At 47.4% G+C, this 25,169-nt stretch overlaps 1 protein-coding gene across 4 annotated transcripts in view; it reads right to left on the bottom strand.

Annotated features, from left to right (window-relative positions):
* Positions 1–23,014, bottom strand: part of USP30 (ubiquitin specific peptidase 30) — a 28,597-nt gene extending 5,583 nt beyond the window's left edge. For 2 of the 4 annotated variants that reach the window (XR_004629165.1, XR_004629166.1), the window contains exons 1-10: positions 22,822–23,014; positions 19,399–19,508; positions 18,102–18,284; positions 13,278–13,381; positions 8,870–8,968; positions 8,232–8,277; positions 7,079–7,173; positions 1,306–1,365; positions 718–804; positions 24–104 (exon numbers count right to left, since the gene is read on the bottom strand). Coding sequence is in view for 2 of the 4 variants with exons in the window: in XM_002921228.4 (XP_002921274.1) it covers positions 24–104; positions 718–804; positions 1,306–1,365; positions 7,079–7,173; positions 8,232–8,277; positions 8,870–8,968; positions 13,278–13,381; positions 18,102–18,284; positions 19,399–19,508; positions 22,822–22,904 (948 nt within the window). In the remaining 2 variants the exon portion in view is untranslated. The remainder of the gene's footprint in view (positions 1–23; positions 105–717; positions 805–1,305; positions 1,366–7,078; positions 7,174–8,231; positions 8,278–8,869; positions 8,969–13,277; positions 13,382–18,101; positions 18,285–19,398; positions 19,509–22,821) is intronic. The other 2 variants (XM_034672792.1, XM_002921228.4) reach the window with 2 other exon arrangements.
* Between the last annotated feature and the right edge of the window lie 2,155 nt (positions 23,015–25,169).

Raw genomic sequence — 25,169 nt, 5'->3', positions numbered from 1 at the left:
GGGGGTGGGGGGGGTGGACTCACCTTGCCCAGTTTCAGCTGTTTAACGAACGTGGTCCTCTGGTGTTCCACCTTCTCCCCATTCGACGTCCCTTTGGCTTCGATCTGAAATCAGAGAGACAGCGCTCTGCAGAATTCTTGAAATCAAACACCTGGGGACGGCCACAGACAGGTTGGCCTCACACCTGCATTCAGCCGGCGGGGACTTGCACCTGCGAAAGGAGCTCAGCGGCCCCGTTAATCGTGAGTCGTTCTGTTTTAGTCAGTAAGTAACAGTGACAGTGGGGACGAGAAATGATGGTGCAACGCAGGCGCTCTGCCATGCCGCGTCATCTGTTTTGCTCTGTGTCTTCAGAAATTCTGCTCCCCACGGCTCCCCTTCTTCAGAGGAGGACACTCGAGCCCTCAGGGGAGTCAGGCAGGTGAGTGTCGGGAGGGCAGGGCGTGAGACCGGGGGTGAGGGGGGCAGAGGTCCTGTATCAAAGCACAGCGCTCACAGTTTTTCTTTAAACATTCTGTGGATGAGGTAAACTCATCTGGGAAAGAGCTCTGGTCCACGGGCTACCGACTTCCTAGCCAAGTTACGTGACTGTGGCTGAAAAGCCCCCTGGGTATAGTCAGAAGAGCTCAGGCCAGTGGAGAGAGGTGGTGTGAGAGCTGCTGCGTCAGGACACGCAGGCCAGCTGGGGGGGGGTGAAACTGGGCGTTAGGGGCATACCTGCGTACAGTTGTCACACACGACGTCCCGCACGGATTCGGATGAGATGAAGTGGTGAAGGCAGTGGTCCAGGGTCAGTGGATGCCCCTTTAGCACCGGAAAATAAAATTCACAATTAAAATTCAAAGGAGAGCTACACTGAAACTATTAACAGATGGCAATGCGATCCCAGGGCTTTACTTTGCTAATGGGGGCAATAAAGCTTCACAGATGCAACTGGATGATCCCTGAGCAAACGTGGAGCTCAGAGCATCCTAGACTTGCTATTGGGGGCGGATTCGAGGCTATGAGGATGTACGTTAACACTGCAGAAACTTACGGACTCCCACACTGTTTTAGAGATCTTTGAATCTGACACTAATATGTCTGTGTGTGCTGAAAAAAGCTGAATTCCTGCCGCCAGAGGAAAACCATCCACGTTCTTCTCCCCCCAGATCGGGCCATGGTACACACATGACAACCAAGACTGGTTCAGCCAACCATGCGTCTGAGTAATGCACAGTACCTCGGATACACAGTGTCTCAAAGCCCATTTGGCTTTCAATGTCTCCAAAACGGACCCCAAATAAACCATCGCTCAGTACATACCCACGTGGCAGCTGGAATACTCAGTGAAAGGCTGTCGAAGGTATCAAATCGAACAGGACTCTGAAACAAACATTGCAGAAAATCCAGAAAGGATGTAGGTTCAAGTCAGAGCTTTAGAGATGGGAAGACACATGCCCATGAAACAGTTTAATATTTAGATGCCCAACACTGACATGAAAACACGGCGTGCTCACCTAGAAGCAAATTCTAACACAAACACCCCTGCCAATGTAGGAGGTACGGTAATACCGAAGGACAGCCTATAGGCTAACTGTAAGAGGACACACCTGACCCGGCAATGTACTGGTTGTATCCTCAGGAAACAACCATGGACCAAACTATAAGGGTGTTCATCCAGCATTATTTATAACAGCAAAATGTGAAGAGTGGAAATTTCTAGGGAATGACTGAATAAATTATGTCCACAGAATAGCATGCTGTCAAAAATAACACAGTAGAGGAATGTGTGAGTGTATGGAAAGACGCACCTGTTATGTTATTAACTGCAAAACACCCTGATGATAAAACAGGGTAAGAGTTGCTGCTTTTGGTGATGGCAAAGTAGCCTGGCTAGACTAGCTCTCCTTGAGATAAGGCATATAAATTCTGGACCAAAACAAAAGTATTCAGACGACTGGAGAGCGACTGTCACCTCCTGGGAAAACAGGAACTCCACGGTGAGATTTGCATTGTGTGACTTTTTGCTTGAGGAACTCCCCAGTCTAGGCAGCCCAGTGTTGGGTGGCAGAAAGCCTCAGTCTCACCGGATGGAGGTATCAGAAGACAGAGCTCAGGGCTGGTACAGAGGCTGGGGGAAATCCCAGAAAGAGGGCAGCCACCAAGAGGATGAGCCCCCAGATCAATGTATAAACCCTGCCCAATTCCAAGGCACACACACGCGCGTGTGCACACCCACGCGGGGAAACTCCAGGAGCCTGGCAAAAAAGCAGAAGCTAGAAGCTGAAAAGACTACACCGAGATTTTGCTGCCTGACGTGGGGAAGACGGTTTGGCTTTGAGCTCCGCCAAGTTAACGACACATCAGTATAGAATTCATTATTTTTCAGAGAAACATAACAGAATCCAAAGTCTCTACTACAAAGTTAAATATGCAACAAAAAATTACTAGGCATACAGTACAAAGAAGACAATATGGGCCATGGGGAAGGATCCTATGGATGACCTGGATACTGAAATTAACACAACGACCTTAAAAAGAATTCTGTTTGGGGCGCCTGGGTGGGATGGCGGTTAAGCATCTGCCTTCGGCTCAGGGCGTGATCCCAGCGTTATGGGATCGAGCCCCACATCAGGCTCCTCTGCTGGGAGCCTGCTTCTTCCTCTCCCACTCCCCCTGCTTGTGTTCCCGCTGTCTCTATCTCTGTCAAATAAATAAAATCTTTAAAATAAAAAAATAAATGAAAATAAAAAGAATTATGATAAACAAGCTCAAGGACACAAAGGAAGACAGTTATTTAGTCCTGGTGGAGGACAAATGGAGAGTCTCAGCAGACAAATGGAAACTGTAAAGAACCAAATGGATATTATACAACTAAAATGAAAAGTTCAGTGGGGGGGCACCTGGGTGGCTCAGTCCATGAAGCGTCTGCCTTCAGCTCAGGTCATGATCCCAGGGTCCTGGCACTGAGCCCCACATGGGCTCCCTGCTCAGCGGGGAGCCTGCTTCTCCTTCTCCCTCTGCCCCTCCCCCTTCTGGTGCTCATGCACTCTGTCTCTCTCTCTCTCTCTCTCGTGAATCAATAAAATCTTTTTTAAAAAGTTCGCTGTACAAGCAAGCGAAGTGAAGATGGAACGAAGTTCACGAACTTGAAGTTAAATCCACAGACGTTCTCCAATTTGAAGGACGTGGAGGAAGAAGGTAGAAGAAAAATGAACCAAGCCTCAGGGAGCTGTGGCACGATGTCAAACAGACTAACAAGGAGAGAACGGGGCATAACATTTTGGGGAAACATAATGGCCAAAGAAAACGTGCGAATTGGGGAGAAACATAAATGTACAGATTTATGAAATTCAGCAAATTCCAAGCAAATACGAAGAAAACGATACTTGGGCACAGGGTGGACAAACTGCCGAAAACTCAAAACTAGTGGGAAAATCTTGTAAGCGGGCAGGGGAAGAAAAGTGACACTTTACATACAGGAGGACAATGTGAATGATGCTGGCTGTGCGTCACCAACGGTGGAGGCCAGAAGCCACCAGAACAATGCCTTTAAAGTGAGGAACTGAAAGTAACCAAGGCAGGCGAGTGGGCGCCCCTCCACAGTTTGGGGGTGGGTGAGGCTGGAGGGAGAAGGACCCTGAGAGGTAGGGCCCTGGCTGTGCCGCTCTGTGACGTCAGGCAAGTCACATTTCCTCAGGGGGGTGCTCTGAGCGGTGGGAAAAAGGGTGGCAACTCAAGGGCAGACAAGGCCCTCCAGGGTTTGGCTCCGCCCCCGAAGGGGAGCTCTCACCCTCCCGTGCGCAGGCTTCTAGGCCCATCTTCCTGCTTTGATACCACAAGCCACATGTCAGCTGTTTTTTGCCTGCTGTTCAAGTGCAATCTGGAGACTGCTTCACACGCAACAGGTGGCCGTGGCGGGGATCAGAAGGAGGTGCACAGCCAGCTGCAGGTGCGTGGCGGGGGGGGACAGTGGGGAGCGAGGAGAGAGACTGGTTACCTAGAACAACCGCTGGGAATTCACCGCTCACGGCCTTGAGGCTCCCTCGGCGCCTGCCAGGTTGCTTAGTGTGGTTTTCAGAGCCAGTGGGCAAGACGCGGAGAGTCACCACAGGACTTCGGGAAGGTCTGATTTCCTGCACCACCCTCCACCTAGATCTTCCCCTTCCTCTCCCTCCATCGTGAAAGAGCAAGTCAGTGGTGGGAGGCATCTGGAGGGAAGGTTTCTATCTGCTGTAAGATGACACACGGGCGATCGCTACCACGGACTCTGACGGGCTCATCTCCCTTCCACAAACTGAGACGGCCTTCTGTGGTCATCCACTTCCTAACGAGACACCACGACTGCAAACCGAGGCGCCAAATTACCTCAGTCAGAAACACAAATCAAATCAAACCAAACCCAACAACAGCAACACTGTCAACCCCCAAGTCTGTACCCAACAAAACTATTCTTGGGAGGAAAGAAAAGGCAAAAGAAAAGCATTTTCATATAAATGAAATTTATATGAATTTCATAAACGAATTTGTTGCCAAGAGATGTAAGAAATGTTAAAGGAATCTTTTTAGGCTAACAGGAAAAAACTTCAAAAGGACTTGGGTCTGCAGAAGGGACCAGAGAACACTGAAAATGGCAAATAGAAAACATTTTTGAAAATTTCTTTTAAATTCATATAACTGTTTAAAGAAAAAATTATGACAGTATTGTGTGTAATGTATATGACAAAAACACCACAAAAAATGGGAAATTAGAACTCTACTTTGTAAACTGGGAGTACACTAATTCTAGACCATGATATGTGAAAGGCGTATGATGTAATCACACACACACACATAAATGTAAAAAGTAGAGCTAAAAAGCCAACGGAGGAATTACAATGGAATACTAAAAAGGATTCAATTAACCCAAAGAAAGGCGGGAAAGGAGGCAGAGGAACAAAACAATTACATGAGACAAACAGAAACCACGATGGTGAATTAGCAGACCTAAATCCAACCACATACATAGGTTAAATGTAAATGCACTGAACACAAAACACAATGGCAAATTGTCAAACTGAACCCAAATATATGCTATCTACAAAAGCCACACTATTTTTTTTTTAAATATTTTATTTATTTACTTGTCAGAGAGAGCGAGCATACAACCAGGAAGAGCGCAGGCAGCCCGATGCGGGGACTCGATCCCAGGACCCTGGGTTCATGACCTGAGCTAAAGGCAGACGTTTAACTGACTGAGGCACCCAGGTACCCCCAAAAGCCACGCTTTAAATACAAAGACAAAGTTAGGTCAAAAATAAGAGAACAGAAAGAGATATCCTATAGAAACACTAGTTAGGGGCGACTGGGTGGCTTAGCCGGCTAAGCATCTGTCTTTTGATTTTGACTCAGGTCACGATCTCATCATTGAGATCGAGCCCAGCGTTAGGCTCCACGCTCAGCAGGGAGTCTGCTTGAGAGATTCTCTGTCCCTCTCCATCTGCCTCCCCTCGCTTGCTCTCTCTCTCTCTCTCAAATAAATGAACAAAATTAAGGGAAAAAAAAAAAAAAGGAAAGAAAGAAACACTATTTCCATGGAAACTAACCAGACAAAACAGACTCCAGGACAAGGAGTCTTACCAGAGATAAAAAGGGACATTTTATCAAGACAGTAAGAGTCAACCATCATAATCAGTACATGTGTATGTACTTAACAGCAAAGTCTTGTAAAAAATTCTGCAAAAATAAAACTAAAGAAAGAAAAAGAAATGGGTAATTCTACCAAATATTTAAGGAAGAAACAATACCAATCTCGACCAAAGTCCTTCAGGAAATGCGGGAACACTTCCCAGCTCACGTTATGAGGGAAGTATAATCCTCATAACAAAACCTGACAAGACATTACAAGAAAACTATTAAGACCAACATTCCTCATAAACATAGACACTAACCTCCTTTATTTTTTTTTAAAGATTTTATTTATTTATTCGACAGAGATAGAGACAGACAGCTAGAGAGGGAACACAAGCAGGGGGAGTGGGAGAGGAAGAAGCAGGCTCATAGCGGAGGAGCCTGATGTGGGGCTCGATCCCAGAACGCCGGGATCACGCCCTGAGCCGAAGGCAGACGCTTAACCGCTGTGCCACCCAGGCGCCCCTAACCTCCTTTAGATAATATTAGCAAATCAAATCCATAATACATGTAAAAAAGTACATCACAATAAAGGGGAGTTTATTCCAGAAACAAAAGGCTAGTCTAACATTAGAAAAATCAATCACTCCAACTCACCACATTAATGGCATAAAAGAAAACCATGCAGCTGAGTGAAAGAAGCCAGTCAGAAAGGACCATGTACTGTATGAGTCCGTGCATAGGAAACATCCAGAACAGGAAAAACTACAGAGATAGACAGTAGGCTAGTGGTCGCCTGGGGCTAGAAGAGTGGGGGAAATGGAGAGTAACTGCTAATGGGTATGGGGGGGTGATCCTAAAATCGATCGGGGTGATAGTTATACAATTCTCTATTTTTTTTTTTTAAAGATTTTATTTATTTATTCGACAGAGATAGAGACAGCCAGTGAGAGAGGGAACACAAGCAGGGGAAGTGGGAGAGGAAGAAGCAGGCTCACAATGGAAGAGCCTGATGTGGGGCTCAATCCCGCAACGCCAGGATCACGCCCTGAGCCGAAGGCAGACGCCTAACCGCTATGCCACCCAGGCACCCCACAATTCTCTATTTTTGTATTTATGTTGGAAATTTTCTAAATACAAATTTTAAAACACTGAAATCAAAACAAAGCAAAACAAAACAAAATCCCCAAAACCCAACCAAACAACAGAATCTGTTGTATCTACTGTCAGTATAGACCCACCCTCGAGACTCAGTTCCTTTCAATCTGCAGTGGGTCTCCTGCTCTCAGTGCAGAAGATGTCAACTGAGGGTCAAAGGACGTGTGGGCACTGACTAAAGGGAGGCGGTCCGTCCAAGAAGTGCGCAGAGCCCAGGCGACCACAAATGCCATCTACCAACGTCAGAACACACTCTCCAGATGCTTCCAGAGTCTCAACTTGAAAGAAAACCTCGCCAGAAACGATCAAGTGCTGGAATTGCATTTACCTGGTGTTCACAGTGTTTGCAGACCATGTTACTCGTCAGCCTTCCATGGAAAGGATGCTGAGATTTCCAGTGATTGGACGTGGGGTGAGGTGACCCTGGAACACAGAACATGTCTTGTCATACCACCTTTGGCACCAACCTCAAAACTCACCCTCCTTTTTAGTATTTGGTAGCAACTCCGTCTTTAGAAAAAAATGTTCCTGAAAAGTAAACTGAAATAGCTTTCCTTATTGACTTCCATCAAAAAGACAACCCATTCCCTTCACAGGAGAATTTATGCAAGTCCTTAAGTGTGGTTTCTGTATAATGGGTACAGCCACACTTAAAAAAGGAATTTGTACTATATGTTAACTAACCTGAATTTGAATAAAATCTTGAAAGGAAAAAAAATTAAATAAAAAAGGAATTGGTGTTGAGTAATGTAGTTTCACATTTGCTTTAGAAGTTTGAGATGTCCAAGGAAGGATACCACAAGTGAACATTCCAGAAAGTGAGATAAACTAATGAAAATCATCAGACTAAGCAAGCTCTGAAAAACAGGATTTTTTTTTTTTTTTTTTTGATAGGATGGGAGTTGGAGGAATCAACAGTGTGCCAGGCTAGTCAGAAACACACGCCCTAGAGTCAGGCGGCCCTAGGCTCTGTCCTGGTTTTGCTTCTTACTAGTTTTATGACCCCGGAAGTCACTTCATCTCAGTGAGCCTTGGTTCACTGGAAATGGGGACAATGATTAACTGATTATCCCCACAATGAACTTCGCACCATTGCCGTGAGGCTTAAATGAGATGCTACAACCCAGGTTCCTTTGCAAGTGCACACAGTTCAAGCTGGACCGGATGTCCCCAGAAGAACAAATTGTTGTTTTTTGTTTTTTTTTTAAAGATTTATTTATTTATTCGACAGAGAGAGAGACAGCCAGCGAGAGAGGGAACACAAGCAGGGGGAGTGGGAGAGGAAGAAGCAGTCTCCCAGCGGAGGAGCCTGATGTGGGGCTCGATCCCATAACGCCGGGATCACGCCCTGAGCCGAAGGCAGACGCTTAACTGCTGTGCCACCCAGGCGCCCCGAAATTGTTGTTTTTTAAAACAAGCAAACCACTGTCACATCTCAAAAGTACCCGTCTTATGTGACAGAGTGCAAGGGGAACGATTACCTCTTGTCCGGCAGGTTATTTGTTTGGGAGTTATTTCTGGCTGCTGCTGTAGGGAAAAAGAAAAAAAAAACAGACTGAAAACCCAGCTGCGATCCCTTTTGCCCCCTCACCCTGTTCCCAAAGCTTACAAGTTTCTCTGCTGGTTGCACCACTTAAACCCAATTTTTAACCAGAGATCCTAAAAGTAGCCCTAATGATTCTCTCTGGTTGGTTACTGTACCTAATCCTTCATCAAATGAAAAACACATTTCCTCTCTCTGGAACATCCCCCCCCACCCCTTTATTAGTTAACTTTTATCAACTCCCTAATATTTATTATCTTCCAGGGAAATGAGGATTCATTTAGCATTCCTATGGCTCCTTGTGCCCTTGTTAAATAGGGAGAAAATACCTTTTCTTCTCAAAGCCAGCACAAATTGCAGCAATGAATCATTTTAAAGTCTTGACACCCCTAACCAAAGTCACCAATCGCAAAGTTTGCAGCTTAAGACAATCCCTCAGCCCCACGCCCACTCTTGATTTTTACCAAGACTTACTTTTGAGGTCAGAGTTGTACAAAGATTATACTCGTGCTCCCTATCTTTACCTATGAAATATGTACAAACCATGGGCATGTCTTGGAAATACTAAGGGCTTACCTCCAGGGAATGCACATCAAACAAATGGGTGACCCGGGGCTGCCGGTCCCGCTCGTCTTCCAGGGAGGAGGTAATGACATGGAATAACTCGTGGGCATCCTGTCAAAGGACAAAGCAGCTTCAGAGAGGCCTGAGGGGGCCCTGTGTGCAGACCCCCTGCAGCCCCCTGCAGCTAACAGGGCAGAATTTGCTCTCCACCTTCTCAAGGTTCAGGCATTTCCATTAAATGGAAATTTATCCCCCAGACATCTTCACGACCAAGGCCCTCAACTAAGGGGACCAAGGGGAGAGAGGAGAGCAAGCTGGTGGGGGGGAGGGGGCTACCTTCACACCAGCTGTCTCTGAGCCTGTTTCAGCTTTGTCAACATGGCCCTGGCCTCCGTGCCACCGGACTACTCCTTTTTTATTGTGGTAAAGTACACACACGACACACACAGTTTTTAACCGTTCTCAAGCGTACAGCTCTGCAGGGTCAAGTACGTTCACACTGTTGTGTGACCATCAGCACAAGCCATCCTCTGAGCTTCTCTAGCTTCCCCAACCGAAACTCTGCCCCGTTAAGTACTGACTCCCCACCCCCGTCCCACAGCCCCAGGCGGCCACCTGTCAGCCTCAAGCAATCTGGCTGCTCTCGGAAACTTGCGTAAGGAATCACAGTGTTCGTCCTTCCGGGACTGGCATATTGCACTGAGCTCACTGTCTGCAAGGCTCATCCGTGGTGTAGCACGTGTCGGAATTTCCTTCCTTTGTAAAGCTGAATAATGTTCCATTGTGTGTGTATATAAATATGTAAGTACGCACATGTATATATATTCTACTGCGTGTGTACACACACACACACACACACACACCCCGCATTTTGTCTGTCCGTTCATGAGCTGATGGACACCGGGCTGCTTCTACCTTCGGCCGCTGTGAATGACACGGCTATGTAGATGGGGGTACAAGTAGCCGCTGGAGTCCCGGCTTTCAATTCTTTGGGGCGTACACCCGGACGTGGATTGCTGCATCGTATGGCAGGGGCTGCTCTCCACGAAAGCCGAGGCCATCCCTGGCTCTTCCGGGATGGGCAGGTCTCTCCTCCTCTAAATTCCGGAGGCACTGACCCCCTGTGCTCTCCCTGCAGTCACCGGGGTGTTCTTTTAAGAGGCAGATGCCTTTACTCTTCTGCTTTCAACTTCCCAGTGGCTTTCACTGGTGGGTAAGCCCCCCTTCCTCAGCCGGCCTACAAAGCCCAAGGACGTGATCTGGCCCCTCGTGCCCCCTGCCTTGCTCACCCCGCCTGCGCCCCGGCCTCCCTCTCGGCCCCGGCCTCCCTCTCCGGGAGCCAGCACACACAATCCCATCTCAGGGCCTGCCCTTCCCACGCCTTCGCCTGGGGAGCCCGACCCATCTCCACACAGTTGCCTCCTTCCCATCCTTCACATTCCTGCTGAAAAGGCACGTCCTGAAGGAGACCCTCCTGCAAGGACCCTCCCTGATATAAACCCCATCCCACCTCCTGCCGGTGCAGCGGGTGGACCTCTACCTCCATTAGACACCCCAAATTTCAGAGGACTGTCTCCCCTGCCTCAACCTCCAGTCTGAGCCAGGTCATCGGCGGCCCGGACGCCTGCAACGGCCTCCCGACTTTCCTCTCTGCTCTTTCTGCCCCACTGGGGCAGTACAGCATGTCCAGGTCACAGCAGTCCCTGTACAGGGCCGCCAGTGGCTCGCTCCCCAGCGCACGCAGAGCAGAAGCCCAATTCCGACCCAGGGCGCCCCAGGGCCCTGCACAATCTGCTGCCTGCCACCGTCCGAGCCCCTCCCCTCCGCTGCCCTCCTGCTTCTGGCCGCAGCCACGCCGGCCCCCTTGCCCTTCCCCAAACAAGGCATCCTCAAGGCTCTCACCCTGCGTGGTCCAGTTTACAACACTCTGCACCCAGCTCCTCACAGGCCTCCCTTCTTTTCAGACTTCAGGCCTCAGAAAAAACCTCTCGTTCCAGAAGAGCCTTCCCTACCTAAGGGAGTCTCCCCACTGCTTCCCCCCGCCCCACCCCAGCTCCATGCCCCCCATACTCGCACTAGCACATCAGCACGCTTATCTTCTCGTTAGCAGATCTTGCAATTACCCCTTTACTGTCCACAGTCCTCCACTAGATTATGAACTCCCTGTGAGCAGGAGCCCTGGAAGTCCTGTTGCCACCACAACCCCAGGCCCTCGGCAGGCCCCGACTGAGGCAGGCATTCGACGAACATCTGTTGCACGTTATAAATGAATCCCCTCCTAGGCTATGAATGGCAGTGAGCAAGAGAGTGATTGATGGCAGATTCAAAGATAAATAAGGCAAGGCCCTCCAGGGACGCACAACGCAGGGGTAGACGGGGCAGCCTGGCTATTTATCTAGTGGAGTGCTAGGGCCTGAAGGACCACCAGCTTCTCCAGCGAGGCTCACAGACAAGGCATCTGAAGCAGGAGCGGGGGTTCACCAGGGAGAAAAATCCCAAGACCGGCTGGAGTCAGACCAAACCCGAGTCCATCACAGTCAGCCACAGAGCCACTTGGCCTTGAGAAAAGGAATGTCTCAAAGAAGAGGGTGGAGCTTCGGTGTGCATTTTAGCATCAGATTGGCCCGAATCCTACCTCTGCCACTTAAATAGCTGTGTGACTCGGGGCTTCTCTGAACCTCAGTGTTCTCATCTGCAAGATGGGCACCGTCGCAGTGAGTCCTCACAGGGTTGCCGTGAGGATGAACTCAAGAGAATTCACGTGAGGCAAGCGCCTGGCCAACACACCCCCCCAGCGCCAGCTCCAGACACAGAAAATGCTGGCAGTGCGAGTCTGCCATTGACTGACGAGATCAGGAGTAACGAAGATGTGCACCAGGCCCTGGGCCGGAAGCTCTGGCTGCCCTCACACAGGAAGAGGCCGCTGGCCAGCCACGCTTGCCTCTTTCCCACACACACTACAGCACTGCGTGGCTCAGTGACTGCTGTGGGCTGAAGCCGCTGGAAACACTTCCCAAGAGGACCTGGGACATCAGCGGGTCCTTGACAGAAGAGTGGGACTTAGACAAAGTATCCGATGTCCTTGGGACTAAATCGCAGTCACTCTCTCAGTTTAGAGAGAGGAAAATGCAAGCTAAATCATGCCGGCTACCACAGGAGAATTTAGTTAAGTATTTTCTAAACGGAAAAACATTTCCGTATACAAGGGATTCATCGAGATGCACTGTAAGAAAGCTGATACCATCAACACCATGTTTAGAAAGGAACACCTGCGGGGCACCTGGGTGGCTCAATCATTAAGCATCTGCCTTCAGCTCAGGGCGTGGTCCCAGAGTCCTAGGATCGAGCCCCACATCGGGCTCCCTGCTCCGCTGGGAAGCCTGCTTCTTCCTCTCCCACTCCCCCTGCTTGTGTTCCCTCTCTCACTGGCTGTCTCTCTCTCTCTGTCAAATAAATAAATAAAATCTTTAAAAAAATAAAAAATAAAAATAAAAAGGAATACCTGTGTGGCATCAGACTAAAATGGAAACAGAGGTAGTCTTTAAAAATAAGGGGAGCTGGAAAGCCTCCCCACCTCACTTTCCAACATTTTTGAATGCTTTTCGCTCCCGGCCCACCTTTTTGGGGGCCTAAAGGCCGTCTCCCATTTCTTGGGTCCAGTGCCTGGATGGTGGAGGCAGAAACAGTCAACACAAAGCTGGCCAACGCGGGCCAGGAGTGGCCAGGGAGGGCGCGTCGGCACAACACTGGAGGCTACGTGACTCGTCCCTACAACTTCACTGGCCCAGCTTCGGCCTCAGACTCGCCGTCCATACTAGCGGTCTGAGGCGGAGGAGAGCGGATAGGACCAAAAACAGCAGTGACTCTGTAGTTGTGGGAAGGGGGTATGAGGGGCTGGAATAAGGCCCTGGGGTTGCTCATGACAGCTGCTCAAGGTCGGGGGCCACTTCAATCAATCTAGCCTTGAAAACCGGATTCTTTTTTTAAATGAGGGTGTGGTTCAAAAAAGTGTCTCACCTGAACCTCTAGGTTTCTAAGGTAAAGCCACCTGCCACCCTTTGAAGGACCCAGGTGTCCCTAGCAACCAATCAAGTGCAAAGTCACTCAAGGATGAAAAAGAGGCTTGCTCTTTGGCAACTGTTTAAACCCTATCCTGTTAAGCCTTCCACCCACTGGGTGAAAAAAAAAACAAAAACAAAAACAGCTGTCTCTCTCCTCTGACCATGAGAACAGGAACAAAGTTCGTGATCTGGTCCCAGAACACTAAACTGCCACAGAAATGTACACTCGGGCCAGGCAAGTGAAAAGGTCAGCACTGGCGTTTATCCCTCCTGCTGCTGCAATGAGGCTAGTTTCCAGCCCTCATTGCCAGCGCAGGCCCCAGTGCATTCGTGGGCAGGATTTGCAATGGGGTGTTCACCTGTTCTTCAAATGAAGAGATCTGCCATCTGTACATTCTTAATACATCCAACAAGCAGCTTGCATCTAAGACCTCATCGTCGGTGACTTCTTGGCAGGACAGAGCTGGAAACCAAAAAGGTAATGCAATTATTAGATTCACTAGCATAACAACAAACCAGGAAACCTGCCCCGCACAACATATCAAAGCTAATTAAGCATCTCACTGTAAATTTCACCTTGGAACTATAGCTCTTTCATTATTCCTCTTTGTAGCCTTACCCAAGGCTTAGACTAGGGCTGTTAGGCACTGCATGGTTCCTGAATGAATGTGATTTTTCATGAGCCTGTAGCATTTAAACCAAGTAATTGATTTCAGCTATTTGAATTACCATCATCGATATAAGCTGTTGCAAGAGTCCTACTGAATGAAATGGTTTTAACTCACAATTCTGAGGGCAGGAGGGCCTTTCTACATTCATCCAGTCCGACCCACACTCCGTGCTTGACTCCCCTCTACAGGACTCTCTCTGGGGCCACGGGGCCTTCGCTTGTGTCTCTCTGCCCTGGAGTTTCTGATTATCACGGTAAAGCAGCAAGACGCATGTGGCAGCCTGAAGGGGGCTGCTGAGTGGTTGACTTTTTTCTTTTCTTTTTTTTATTTTTTTCGTTTTTTATGTAGGCTCCATGCCCAGCACAGAGCCCAACGCAGGGCTCAAACTCACGACCGTGAGATCAAGACCTGAGCCAAGACCAAGAACCAGACACTCAACCAACTGAGCAACCCAGGTGCCCCTGAGTTTACTTTTCAATCATAAGTAGAATCAAGCCTAATGAACAAAAATACATGCGTGATGGGCTTATGAGTTTATAATTACAGCCAGATCAAGGATTGGACAACTTTTCCTGTCAAGGGTCAGACAGGAGACATTTTCGGCTTTGCGGGCTCTGCTGCTCTACCACCATGGCAGCCGTAAAGAGCAAGTACATGGGTACGGCTGTTTCAATAAAACTTTATTGACAAAAACAGGTAGTGGTGCAGACGTGGCCCACGGGCCAGTTTGCTGATTCCTGATCTTGCCCGCCCCCTTCCACAGTATATTTCACTGGGCCAGTACTGCTAGAGTGTGGGAGATAAAAATACAGGGGATTGTCACCTCAGGGCAGCTTCCCAAGTTCAATTAACTCCAGGAAAACTAAGCTAGCCTATATCTCCCTTTGATTTGCAGTTCGTGAACTTGAGACATTCCTTTGAACACTTCAGTCTCTGACTGGGAGGCTCTGAGCAAGGCCACCTCCATCCCTACCTGAACGTGGTGGTGACTCTGGGTGGTAAGCTGGGGAGAAGCAGCAGCCCTGGTAGCCAGTGCTAAGTCCTAAGGCTCGTTTTATCAGGGCAGGTCTAGCCTGGAGTCAGACCTTTACCCTCCAGAACACAGAGAGCCCATTAGGAAGGCAACCGTACTTCCCTTCTTCCTCCTCCGCTCCTCAGGCAGCCTGTTGGTTAGCTTTTTTCCCCCTAAGGAAAATTTTAATGTCCTTTAGCCTAATTTTGCCTAAAGTGCTGTGGGGCGATTTGGCAATGTCTACTACAATTCATACCCTAGCAATCTGACTCTCTCGGGATCTACTCTAGGGAGACACAGGCTCGTGTGCGCTATGAGCACAAACAAGAACATTCACTGTAGCCTGTTTATGACAACAAGGCCTGGAGGCAAAGCGCTAAGTAATAACATCTTGACGTTGTGGATACCGTGCAACTGTGAAAGTGAACGAGGTTTGCAAATCACATATCTGATAAGGGACTGATATCCAGAACATATTAAGAGCTCCTGAAACACAACAATAAAAACACAGACTGGACAAGGGACTTGAGTAGACATTTATAAAACAAAAACAAACACACAAAAAAACACAACTATACAAATGGGCAGAACCACAGGAAAACTCTGCTCCACATCACTTGTAGGGAAATGCAGATCAAAACCACAATAAGATGATCACTTTCCACCCATGACGGCTACTATCAAAAAGACAGACAATAACAAGTGTTGGCGAGGAAGTGGCGAGTTGGAACCCTGCGTGCACTGTCAGGGGAATGCAAAATGGTGCCTCTGCCCTGGAAAACGGTACGGCGAGTCCTCAAAAAAATGAAATAGAATTACCATCTGATCCAGCAATTCTGCTTCTATACCCAGTAAGGATTAAAAGCAAGGACATGAGTAAATATTTGTACACCCACGCTTGCTCGCAGCTGCATTACTTACAATAGCCAACGGTGGCAACAACCCACATGTCCCTTGACTTATGAATGGACAAACAAAACGCAGTAAGTACACACAATGGGGTACTATTCATTTTAAGTGGAGGAACCTCAAGGACGTTATGCTGTGTGAAATAAGACAGACACATGAGGACAAAGACTGCATGATCCCACTGCTGCGAGATACAGAATCAAACTCAGAGACAGAAAGGAGGACAGTGCTTTCCAGGGTGTGGGGATCGAGGAGAATGGGAGGTCATTGCTTAACGGATACAGAGTTTCAGGTCGGGATGATGGAAAAGCTCTGGTGAAGAGAACAGCAGGTATGGTTACCCAACAGTGTGAATGTACTTAATGCGAACCACATGTGTACTGAACAGTGGTTAGGACGGTACATTTCATGTTACGGATATTTTACCATAATTTTAAAAAATTGGGTAATGGTAGCGAGCAGGCAACCCACAGAAGACATAGACCGATAAACTCACAGAGAGAAAAAAATGAATGCGTTAGGGCTACATGTACTGAAACGGACATTTCTCCAACATGGATATTATTATGCTATTTGGTTATGAAAAAAACAAACAAAACAACATGTAATTTCTATGGTGCTTAGAAACATATTTAAGTGCACAGAAAACGGTCTGGAAGGATACGCTTGTATTTTACTTTGGAAAGAAACGAGGGGAACAGGAGTGGGGCGGTGATGAAGGGAACTGTCGCCTTACGCACGATGCTTTAATTTTTTACCAGGAGAATGTATTCATGTGTTACCTGTGAAATTAAAAATTATCTCTAAAAACCAAAATAAGCGACCCCGAAAAGCAGAGGCAGGGAAGGGAGCCTAGATTCCAGGTGCAGCCACCCGGCACGGCTCCGGTTCCCAGCCCTGCGTAATGCATGTGAAGAGGGGAGTCCGCGGTCATGCTAGGACATGTCCTGAACCTCCATTATACCGCCCACATTTCAGCTTTCCGCTCTGGGATGGTACTCGTTTAAAACAGGGGAGCAGAAGAAATTACTTTCAAATTGCCTGTTATACAGAAGAACAGAACTTGCTTTCTGTGTCAAGCTGATATCACCTGGGAACACGTCTCCGCGAAGCAATAGCGAGCCAAGTGTTTTTTAAATCCAATTTTTTTTCTGACTGTGAGAGTAATATGTGCTTACTGTTGACAGCTTTAGAAATACAGTTGTTTTGTTTTGAGGTTTCCCAACTGTCAACTGTGCAAGACCAAACTGGCCATGGTGAACTTTCTGGTCTTTCTCTGTCTAACCTTTACCTGTGGAAATCTTTGCTTTGCTGAAGTCAAATTACAACATATTTTGAACACTGCTCTTTTAAACTTAATATTATAGCCTATGCCTCTCCCACATTAAAAGTACAACAACAAATACTTGACAAAGAAGATTCATGATGGCTACATAATATTCCAGTGACTGCTTAATCATTCCGCTATTGGACACCCACACGCTCTCCTCCCCTGCCTTTGTAACCAGGTGTTGGGAAATCTTTCTGCACATCACAGCATTTCCCAAATTCTGGTCCTGTGGAATGTCCTCGAGGTGTTAAGAGACGTTATGGTAGGAAAAACTAGTTCTACAGGCAAAAAAGCTGGTTCAAAAATGAAGGTGGATGGATGACTTCTCCAAACCCACGACTCCCCCAGCTCCGGGCTGCTGGTCAGCCACTCTTGAACTCGTCTGCTCTTACAACTTCATTTCAGGCTAGCGTCAATCATGGTCAATGGAATTCCTAGGTCAAATGGTACTGGACCCTTTGCAAGCTATCATCATGTTGTTCCAAGCTGCTCTCCATAAAGCTGGCCCCGGGTCACACCGCCACCAGCATGTTTGAACATGTCGTCCAACAGCTGGGCAGGACTGTGGAGTTTTCAGTCTTTGCAGACAGGCAGCACAACGATAAACTCACCGTTATGTTATTTGTATTTCTCTGATGATGGCCAAGTTGAATATTTGGATGCCCGTCAGATACTCTTCGTATCTACCTAAATACAGTCTCTGTACTATTTCTTCTGCAAACTGCCTTACTTCTTAGGCTAAAATGCTTCTTTTTTCTAAACTTTAACAAACCAGAGTACGTCTTACAATCAAAATGCGTAAGTGGCAGTGGATTTGTTCTCTTCCCTAAAAAGCTGTTAATAAACTGACAATTTTTAAAATAAATGGTTACAGCTTTAATTTTTTTTTTTTTTTTAAATAGCTGTATCTACTGGGCCCTTAGTGGTTTTTGTTTTTTTCAGGATGATCTGCATGATCTTTTTTCACACAAAAGCTATTAACCCTTTGCCTGTGGTCGGGGCTGCTGCTTTCAAAATGCACACAATCAGGGCGCCTGGGTGGCTCAGTTGTTAAGCGTCTGCCTCTGGCTCAGGCCATGATCCCAGGGTCCTGGGATCGAGCCCCGTATCGGGCTCCTCCGCTGGGAGCCTGCTTCAGCCTCTCCCACTCCCCCCGCTTGTGTTCCCTCTCTCAGTGGCTGTCTCTCTGTCAAATAAATAAAATAAAATCTTTAAAAAAAAAAAACTGCACACAATCCCCTTTAAGTTCCCAGCTAGGTACCTTTGAGGAGGTGCAACAGCGTTAAGGATAAATACTGGTGTGAGGGGGCCTCCTTCTGATCCCTGGTGTATTGCGTGGTAAACTCTTCCAGCCACTTGATGAAAGCAGGGCAGGCAGACAGACCTTGCAGCAGGGAGTTCATGAAGCAGGTGTTCCCTAAGTTGACAAGGCCAGGCACCAGTCCTGAAAAAAGTGGGGGGAAGAAGAGAGAAGCACATCACATTGGACAACTCTTTCCTTCTCTCCCATTCGGGAGCCAGAGTTTCTGCACCAGAACCTGACAATGAAAATCCCAATCTCAGAAAATCCTTATCCACAGACATCGGGGGGCAGGCAGTCTGTCTGTACCAGGGCCTGGCCTAGTGCTGCTCCTTCAGAAGACTGTAAGTGACAGAAGGACAGGCCCGCTGCCGTGGGTTACTGCAGAACGCCACCCCGGTGTCTGGTACAGTCTGATTTACGCTGAATGTACAAAAACACTTCGTAACATCTCTCTTCCATTCTCTCTCTCCTTTGATAAGAAAGCAACGTCAGAACAGAAGAAAACAACCGTTCTTTTGTTGCTCCCCAGGACAATGATTTTGTTCTTGTAATCAGTGCAAAAGACACCACCACAGCAATCCTGGTCAGTCTTTCTGCAAAGACAGTAACAAAATCTGACATACTTCCCTTTTCTGCTGAAACTTTTTTAAAAAAAACTTCTGATTATGAAAGTTCTCACAGATGCATAAAAGAAGAGAGGATATATAATCAACCACAATCATAACCACCCCCAGAGTTAACAATGGTCAACATTTTGCTTTTTCGATCCCTTTTGTTGTTCGCTTGTTGTGGCTGAACTTTAATCAGCATCAGGAGAGTAGCATTTACGAAAGGGGACATGTTTTAAAATAAGGAAATAGAATTTTGTATTCAGGACGCTAACTGGAAACTCTTACTAGCTGATGAGCAGCTAGTCAGTGAAGCCACAAACGCATCACACAGTCAGTGAGCCGTACTACGGAATAACACAAGCACCATACGAAGGAGAATGGTCAGACAATTAAGCCACGTGAACTTCTTCATGACATAGCATGTCTCACACTCGAGATTTTAGAGGGGGAGGAACAGAAATCTTTGCACTTTAAGGTCTAAAATAATGAGCCATTAAAATTAATTTCTGCTTAAAAGAAAGTACTGTCCAAAAACCGGAGATATAAGAGAACAAAAAAAAACGCCCTCCCCTTTTGGTACTGTTTTGGGACAGTAAAGGGTTGGGTCAAGTCTACAGACTATGACGCAATGACCTCATTCTTACCTTTTCTACGCTTCTTTCTTTCTGTGATAGGACCCCAAATCACATAGATTCCCGCGGCAAGAGCTGCAGCAATTCCACCTATGACACCCCAGTTCTTCATGACTTTATATCTAGAAAGGAAAATTTACAGTTTACAGTCTTCCCTCATCACAAATGCAGCATGAATAAGTACAGATACAAGTACGAAGAGAGAGTGTTTCATCCAAGTAAGCGACTGGCCCACTAAATGCCTAACTTTCTTTTTTTTTTTTTTTTTAAGATTTTATTTATTTATGTGACAGAGAGACAGCCAGCGAGAGAGGGAACACAGCAGGGGGAGCGGGAGAGGAAGAAGCAGGCTCCCAGCGGAGGAGCCCAATGTAGGACTCGATCCCGGAACACGGGGATCACGCCCTGAGCCGAGGGCAGACGCTTAATGACTGCACTACCCAAGCGCCCCCTAAACGCCTAACTTTCAAGTTGAAGTCATAATACAGTACAGGATTATGTCTTGAAACTTAGCATGTTCAGACATTAGGATTTAAAATTTACCGAAGCCCCATCTCACTCAGAGGGGGAGCCAAGGTTTTCCCCTTACTCTGCCTCCCATGCGGGTGCCACACTGGCTACCTCAGGGCCTTTGCACAGCCGCTCTCTTTGCCTGGAATGCCCCCCCCTACACTGCACCCGGATCACTGCATGGCTCTCTCTCACCTCCCCTGCACTTCTAACTGACAATGAGAACCTGCACTCCTGGTCCCTTCCACCCAGTTCTGCAGTTTTCTTTTTACCACCTTCTCCCATAACATTCACTTATTAACTACAGTTATTATCTGTGTCCCTCACTGGAGAGCAAAGTCCCCATGGCCAGGGATCTTTGTCTGTTTTACTCACTGACATATCCCAAGTCTCTAGATCATGCCTGGCACCTAAGAGGTTCCTAATAGTATTTACTGAATGATTGGATACTGGAGAAAACATATAGAAATGAATTTATCTTTTGGATTATTAAACAGAGAGGAGGCATACAATAGCATAAATGACCTTCTAAATCTTTACTAAATTAAAAATTTCTTAACCTGAGGCTTAACTTAAGCACTGAAGTTATGCTTTTACTACAAATGAAGACACTTCAGCAATTTAAAACTCTGTTTTTATACAAAGTTATATATTTCCACCAAATAAGAAAAACGATATGTGTGTGAATAAATATATATGTGCAATATATACCAGTACATATGTGTTTGACATGCATATGTGTAATATATTCTTACTCCAATATTTGGATCATACGAATATTGTTTTGAGCTCAGCCCAGTCAACATTCACTCAGTGAAGAGTCACTAGTGATACTCGTAACTCGTCGACAACAACCAACATCTTCTTAATGTCATAACTAATATAATACATAACTGATAACTGAATTCCAAATAAATCTTTGTTCTCTGAAGACAGAGTCAATAGAACACACAGAGAACTTGGTTAAGAAAGGGGCACTGCATTAATCTGGTTCGATTCTGTCTCTGCTATTCCTTAGAGCATCATGTCACCTTCGCAGACTCAGCTTTGTCACGTGTACAATGGGGACGACCATGAGACCTAGCTCATGGAGTTCTGAGAATCGAATAAGCGCTGGAGCAGAGGAGGCAAAGTTAAGGGCTTAATAAATGTTAGCTGCTACGATTATTAAGTATTATCATCTCAATTTCATTCGTGAACATTATCCTTGAATTTCTTACTGCATTATTGTGCTGACTTCCACGCAACAGGTGTATTAACAAAAGTGCTTGGAAAGATTAAAAAGAACCATCGCTGAAATTCTAAAGCACTTTGCAACTGCTTTAAATCCGCTAAGCAAACACTAACGTGTAAGGGTGCAGACTCTATGCCAGGCGCTGTGACAATCTTATCCCATCCTGAAAACAATCCCACAGAGGTAGGTTCTGGTATCATTTTCATTTTCTTTTCTTTTTAAAGATTTTCTTTATTTATTTGAGAAAGAGAGGGCACGAGCAGGGGGAGGGGCAGAGGGAGAGAGAGAAGCAGACTCTCTGCTGAGCAGGAAGCCCGCTGGGGGATTCAGACTCTGGGATCGTGACCTGAGCTGAAAGAAGACGCTTAACCGACTGAGCCACCCAAGCGCCCCTATCATCTTCGTGGAAGAGATGTAGCCAACTTGGTCAAAGTGAGTGAGGCGGCATGGATCTGAACTCATGCCACATTTGTGCTTAAAAACACAAACCTCGTGAGGGAAACTGAAGGACAGAGTGTCGAAGGGGTGGGAGAGAGGACCTGCCCAGGTCCTCAGGAAGGTATGGAAAAAAAACCCAGTGAAATTTGGTGACTCTGGAAACCCCCGTTCCTCTGCAAAATGACAACACAAGGAGAGCAGTGAGGTCTGGGAGTAAAAAGACGTCTTCTCCCCCAGCTCTACTGTGAGGTCAGCTGTAGGGCCACAGGCAAAGCCATCCCAAGGCCTGTTTCCCATCTACAGAATGGGGGCACTGGACAGGAGAGCCATTGAGGGCTCCCGGCCCTGGAATAAGAAGCTCGTTAAACCGGCTCCAGTTCCAGAGAAAGGAGCTAGGCTGCGCAACAGGTCTCAGCCATTTAGGGTCAGTAATGGGGGTGCAGTGTTTAGCTCTCAAGACTGGAGCCCGTGGGAGGACGAAGAAAAGAAGGGAAATAGGGACCCTGACAGGATTGGGGGCCCATACTATTGGGGTTCCTAGCAGGAATGGGGGATCTTAACAGGGCTGGAAGCCTTTACAGGTTAAGGGGTCCTGATCTGTTCCCGGACCCTTGCAAGACAGAGATTCACTAATAAGACTGAGGACCCACACAGAATAAGGGATCCTTGGCTTAACTGGGGGGTGGGGGGATGACAGGAATAGGGGTACTGACAAAAGGGGGAAGGGCTAGCAGACCTGGGTCGGTTTGAAGGGCTGTGAGAACCACGGCAGGACTGGGGTGCTTGGAAAGACTGGGGGACGCTGGCGGCCCAGGGAATGACATCACTGGGGGGGCCCAGAAGGACTGGTTACGGTACCCTGAAAGGATTAACGGGTCCTGAAAGGCCTGCGCGGCACTGAGAGGTCTCAGGGGCATTGGCAGAATTCGGGGCTTTGACAAGCCTGAGGGTGTCTGGAAGTTCTGGGGACAAGGACAGGGCTGGAGGAGGCACTGGCAGGTGGGGGGCAGGGCACTGAGAATTTGGGGCGGTAGCAGAACTGGGGACGGCTGACAGAATTGGCGTTGCCGAAGAACTGGAGGGCCTGGAGGCCCATCCGCCGTCCCGCTTCGGGGTCTGGGCCTCCAACCAAGCCCGACGCAGAAGCCTTCGGAATGCTCGCTCCTGCCAGCGCCGTGAAAGGCCGCCGCCGCAGGCCCAGGCTGGGGACCCTGGCCCCGGCCTCTCGGGCCGCCCCGCCCCCCAAGGCTCACCTGACGGCCGCCCCGGTCCGCAGGAAGCGCTGGATGGCCCGGTCCGCCGCGGTCATCGCCGCCTGAGCCCGGGAGCTCAGCATCGCGGTCGCGCGGGAGACCCGCCCCCGCCCCCTCCGCTACCACCTCGCTGGACCAAGGGCTCCGAAGGCTCCCGAGGCAGCGGAACCCGCAGCCGCAGTCCCAGCTACTCCGGGGAAGGTAGGACGAAGGACCGGCTCCCCGGAGAACCGGAAGCAGCTGCCGCCGGAGAACAAGAGCCGACGGACCACATCCTTGTTTTCCCTTCTCCCGCTTAGCAACCGGCGCCGGCGTCGGTTACCAAGGGAGGCCCTGCGGCCCGCAGCCCGCTGGGTGTTCAACTTTTGCTCTGGCTCGGTGTATTTTAAATACAGATGTCCCACTTACAGCTCCTGGAGCCAATTTAATTTTTTTTCTTTATGAAGAGGGCAGTCCCGCCCGAAAGCGGGATCAGGCCTCGGCCACCCTTAGTTATTATTGTCGTCAGAGTGTAAATAGGTCGCAGGGGAAGGGCCTTTAATGAGCACGCCGGCCCTATCTCTGACGGCATCAGTAAGAGAGATGGAGGCCTTCGGTAGTAGCCGCCGAACTTACTGTTTACTTACGTGCATTGCTAAGTACGTCACATGCATTAATCACCTTCAACCTTCACACCAACCTTAACGTGACTCACGCTTCACAGGAGGTAGTAAGTAGTTTGCAAGTGGTGGAAACGAGATTGGCAGGAAAGTCTGTGTGTCTCCAGAATAGCGCCGTCCCCGTAGAAATATAACGGAGGCCACATTTTTTAATTTTCTAATAGCCACGTGAAAGTTAAAAAAAAAAAGATGAAATTAATATTAACAATAGCTTTTACTTGACCTGCTATGTCCAAAATATTGTCATTTCTTTATAAAAGTTTTTAACAAGATCATTTACTTTTTTTTTTGTACGAAGTACATTTCTATTTGAACCAGGTGCTTTTCATGCGCTTAACAGCCGCACGTGGCCAGTGGCTGCCACGTTGGACAACACAGCTTCTAGAACCTTAGAGCCAGAGAGAATTTGCACTCCCTTTTAATCACTCTCCCCAACTCCAGAGCAAGTGATCGCACCTGCTTTAGTAAAGAAATCAATGCTTTAGAGCTCAGTGGTTCTCAAAGTTTTTGGTCTCAGGACGCTTTGGTACGCTTAAAAATTACTGAGATCTTTTGTTTATGTGGGTTATATCTAAGTACATTTAGGCTATTAGAAATTAAAATCGAGAAATAATTTTGGGGTTTTTTACCTGAAATATCATTTACACAATAAGATTCACCTATATTTGGTTCTGTGAATTTTGGCAAATGCATAGTCTCGTAACCACTACCACAAACAAGACAGAGCACCTTCACCCCCACCCCAAATAAAATTACCGCCTGTCCCTTTGTTCACTCCTCCACCCACCTCCAGTCCTTGGCAATCATTGATCAAGGCTGAGAAAAGTTTTAAAATCCAAGAATACCAAAGCATACGTTCCATTTGACGTTGAAGCTGTGACCTCACCTCTGGAAAACTCCAGGGTACACTCATGAATGAGTGACAGTGGAAAAGGCAAATAAAAAAAGTTTTAGTGTTATTATGAAAATAGTTTTGACCTCAATAACCCCGAGAAGGTCCTTAAAATGGGGTCCTGAGAACTGCTACCGTAGCCTAATGAATATTCGCCATTCCAACGGAGACGTATGCTCAGAAGTCTACATACCAGACTACCTTAAGTAATTAGCATGTACAGAGTATAGTCAATCAATTCACAGGTTTTTGACCATTTTATATGCCTTATCTCAATTTAATTCTTCCAATGACTCCCTGAGTAATAATAGTACAGACAGTCCCCCAACTTACGATGATCTGACAATATTCTGACGTTACAATGGTGTGAAAACTACGTGCATTCAGTCGAAACCTTGTTTCAAATTTTGCATTTTGATCTTTTCCTGTGCTGCAATACGCAGTTCAATGCTCTCTCGTGATGCCGGGCAACGGCAGCCAGCCATAGTTCCCAGTCAGCCTGGCGACCAAAAGGGTAAACAACAATACATTTACAGCCATTCTGCACCCGTACAACCATTCTGCTTCTCACTTTCAGTAAAGTACTCAATTAAATTAGGAGAATCAACACTTTATTATAAAATAGGCTTTGTGTTAGATGATTTTGCCCAGCTGCAGGCTAACATAAGTGTTCTGAGTCCATTTAAGGTAGGCTAGGCTAAGCTGCAATGTTCAGTAGGGCAGGTGTGTTCAATGCACTTTCGACTTGGGATATTTTCTTTTCTTTTTTTTAAAGATTTTATTTATTTATTTGACAG

This window comes from Ailuropoda melanoleuca, chromosome 12 (genome assembly GCF_002007445.2).
Source record: "Ailuropoda melanoleuca isolate Jingjing chromosome 12, ASM200744v2, whole genome shotgun sequence".
NCBI classification, from domain to species: Eukaryota; Metazoa; Chordata; class Mammalia; order Carnivora; family Ursidae; genus Ailuropoda; species Ailuropoda melanoleuca.
This window is presented reverse-complemented; position numbering and strand designations above follow the sequence as displayed.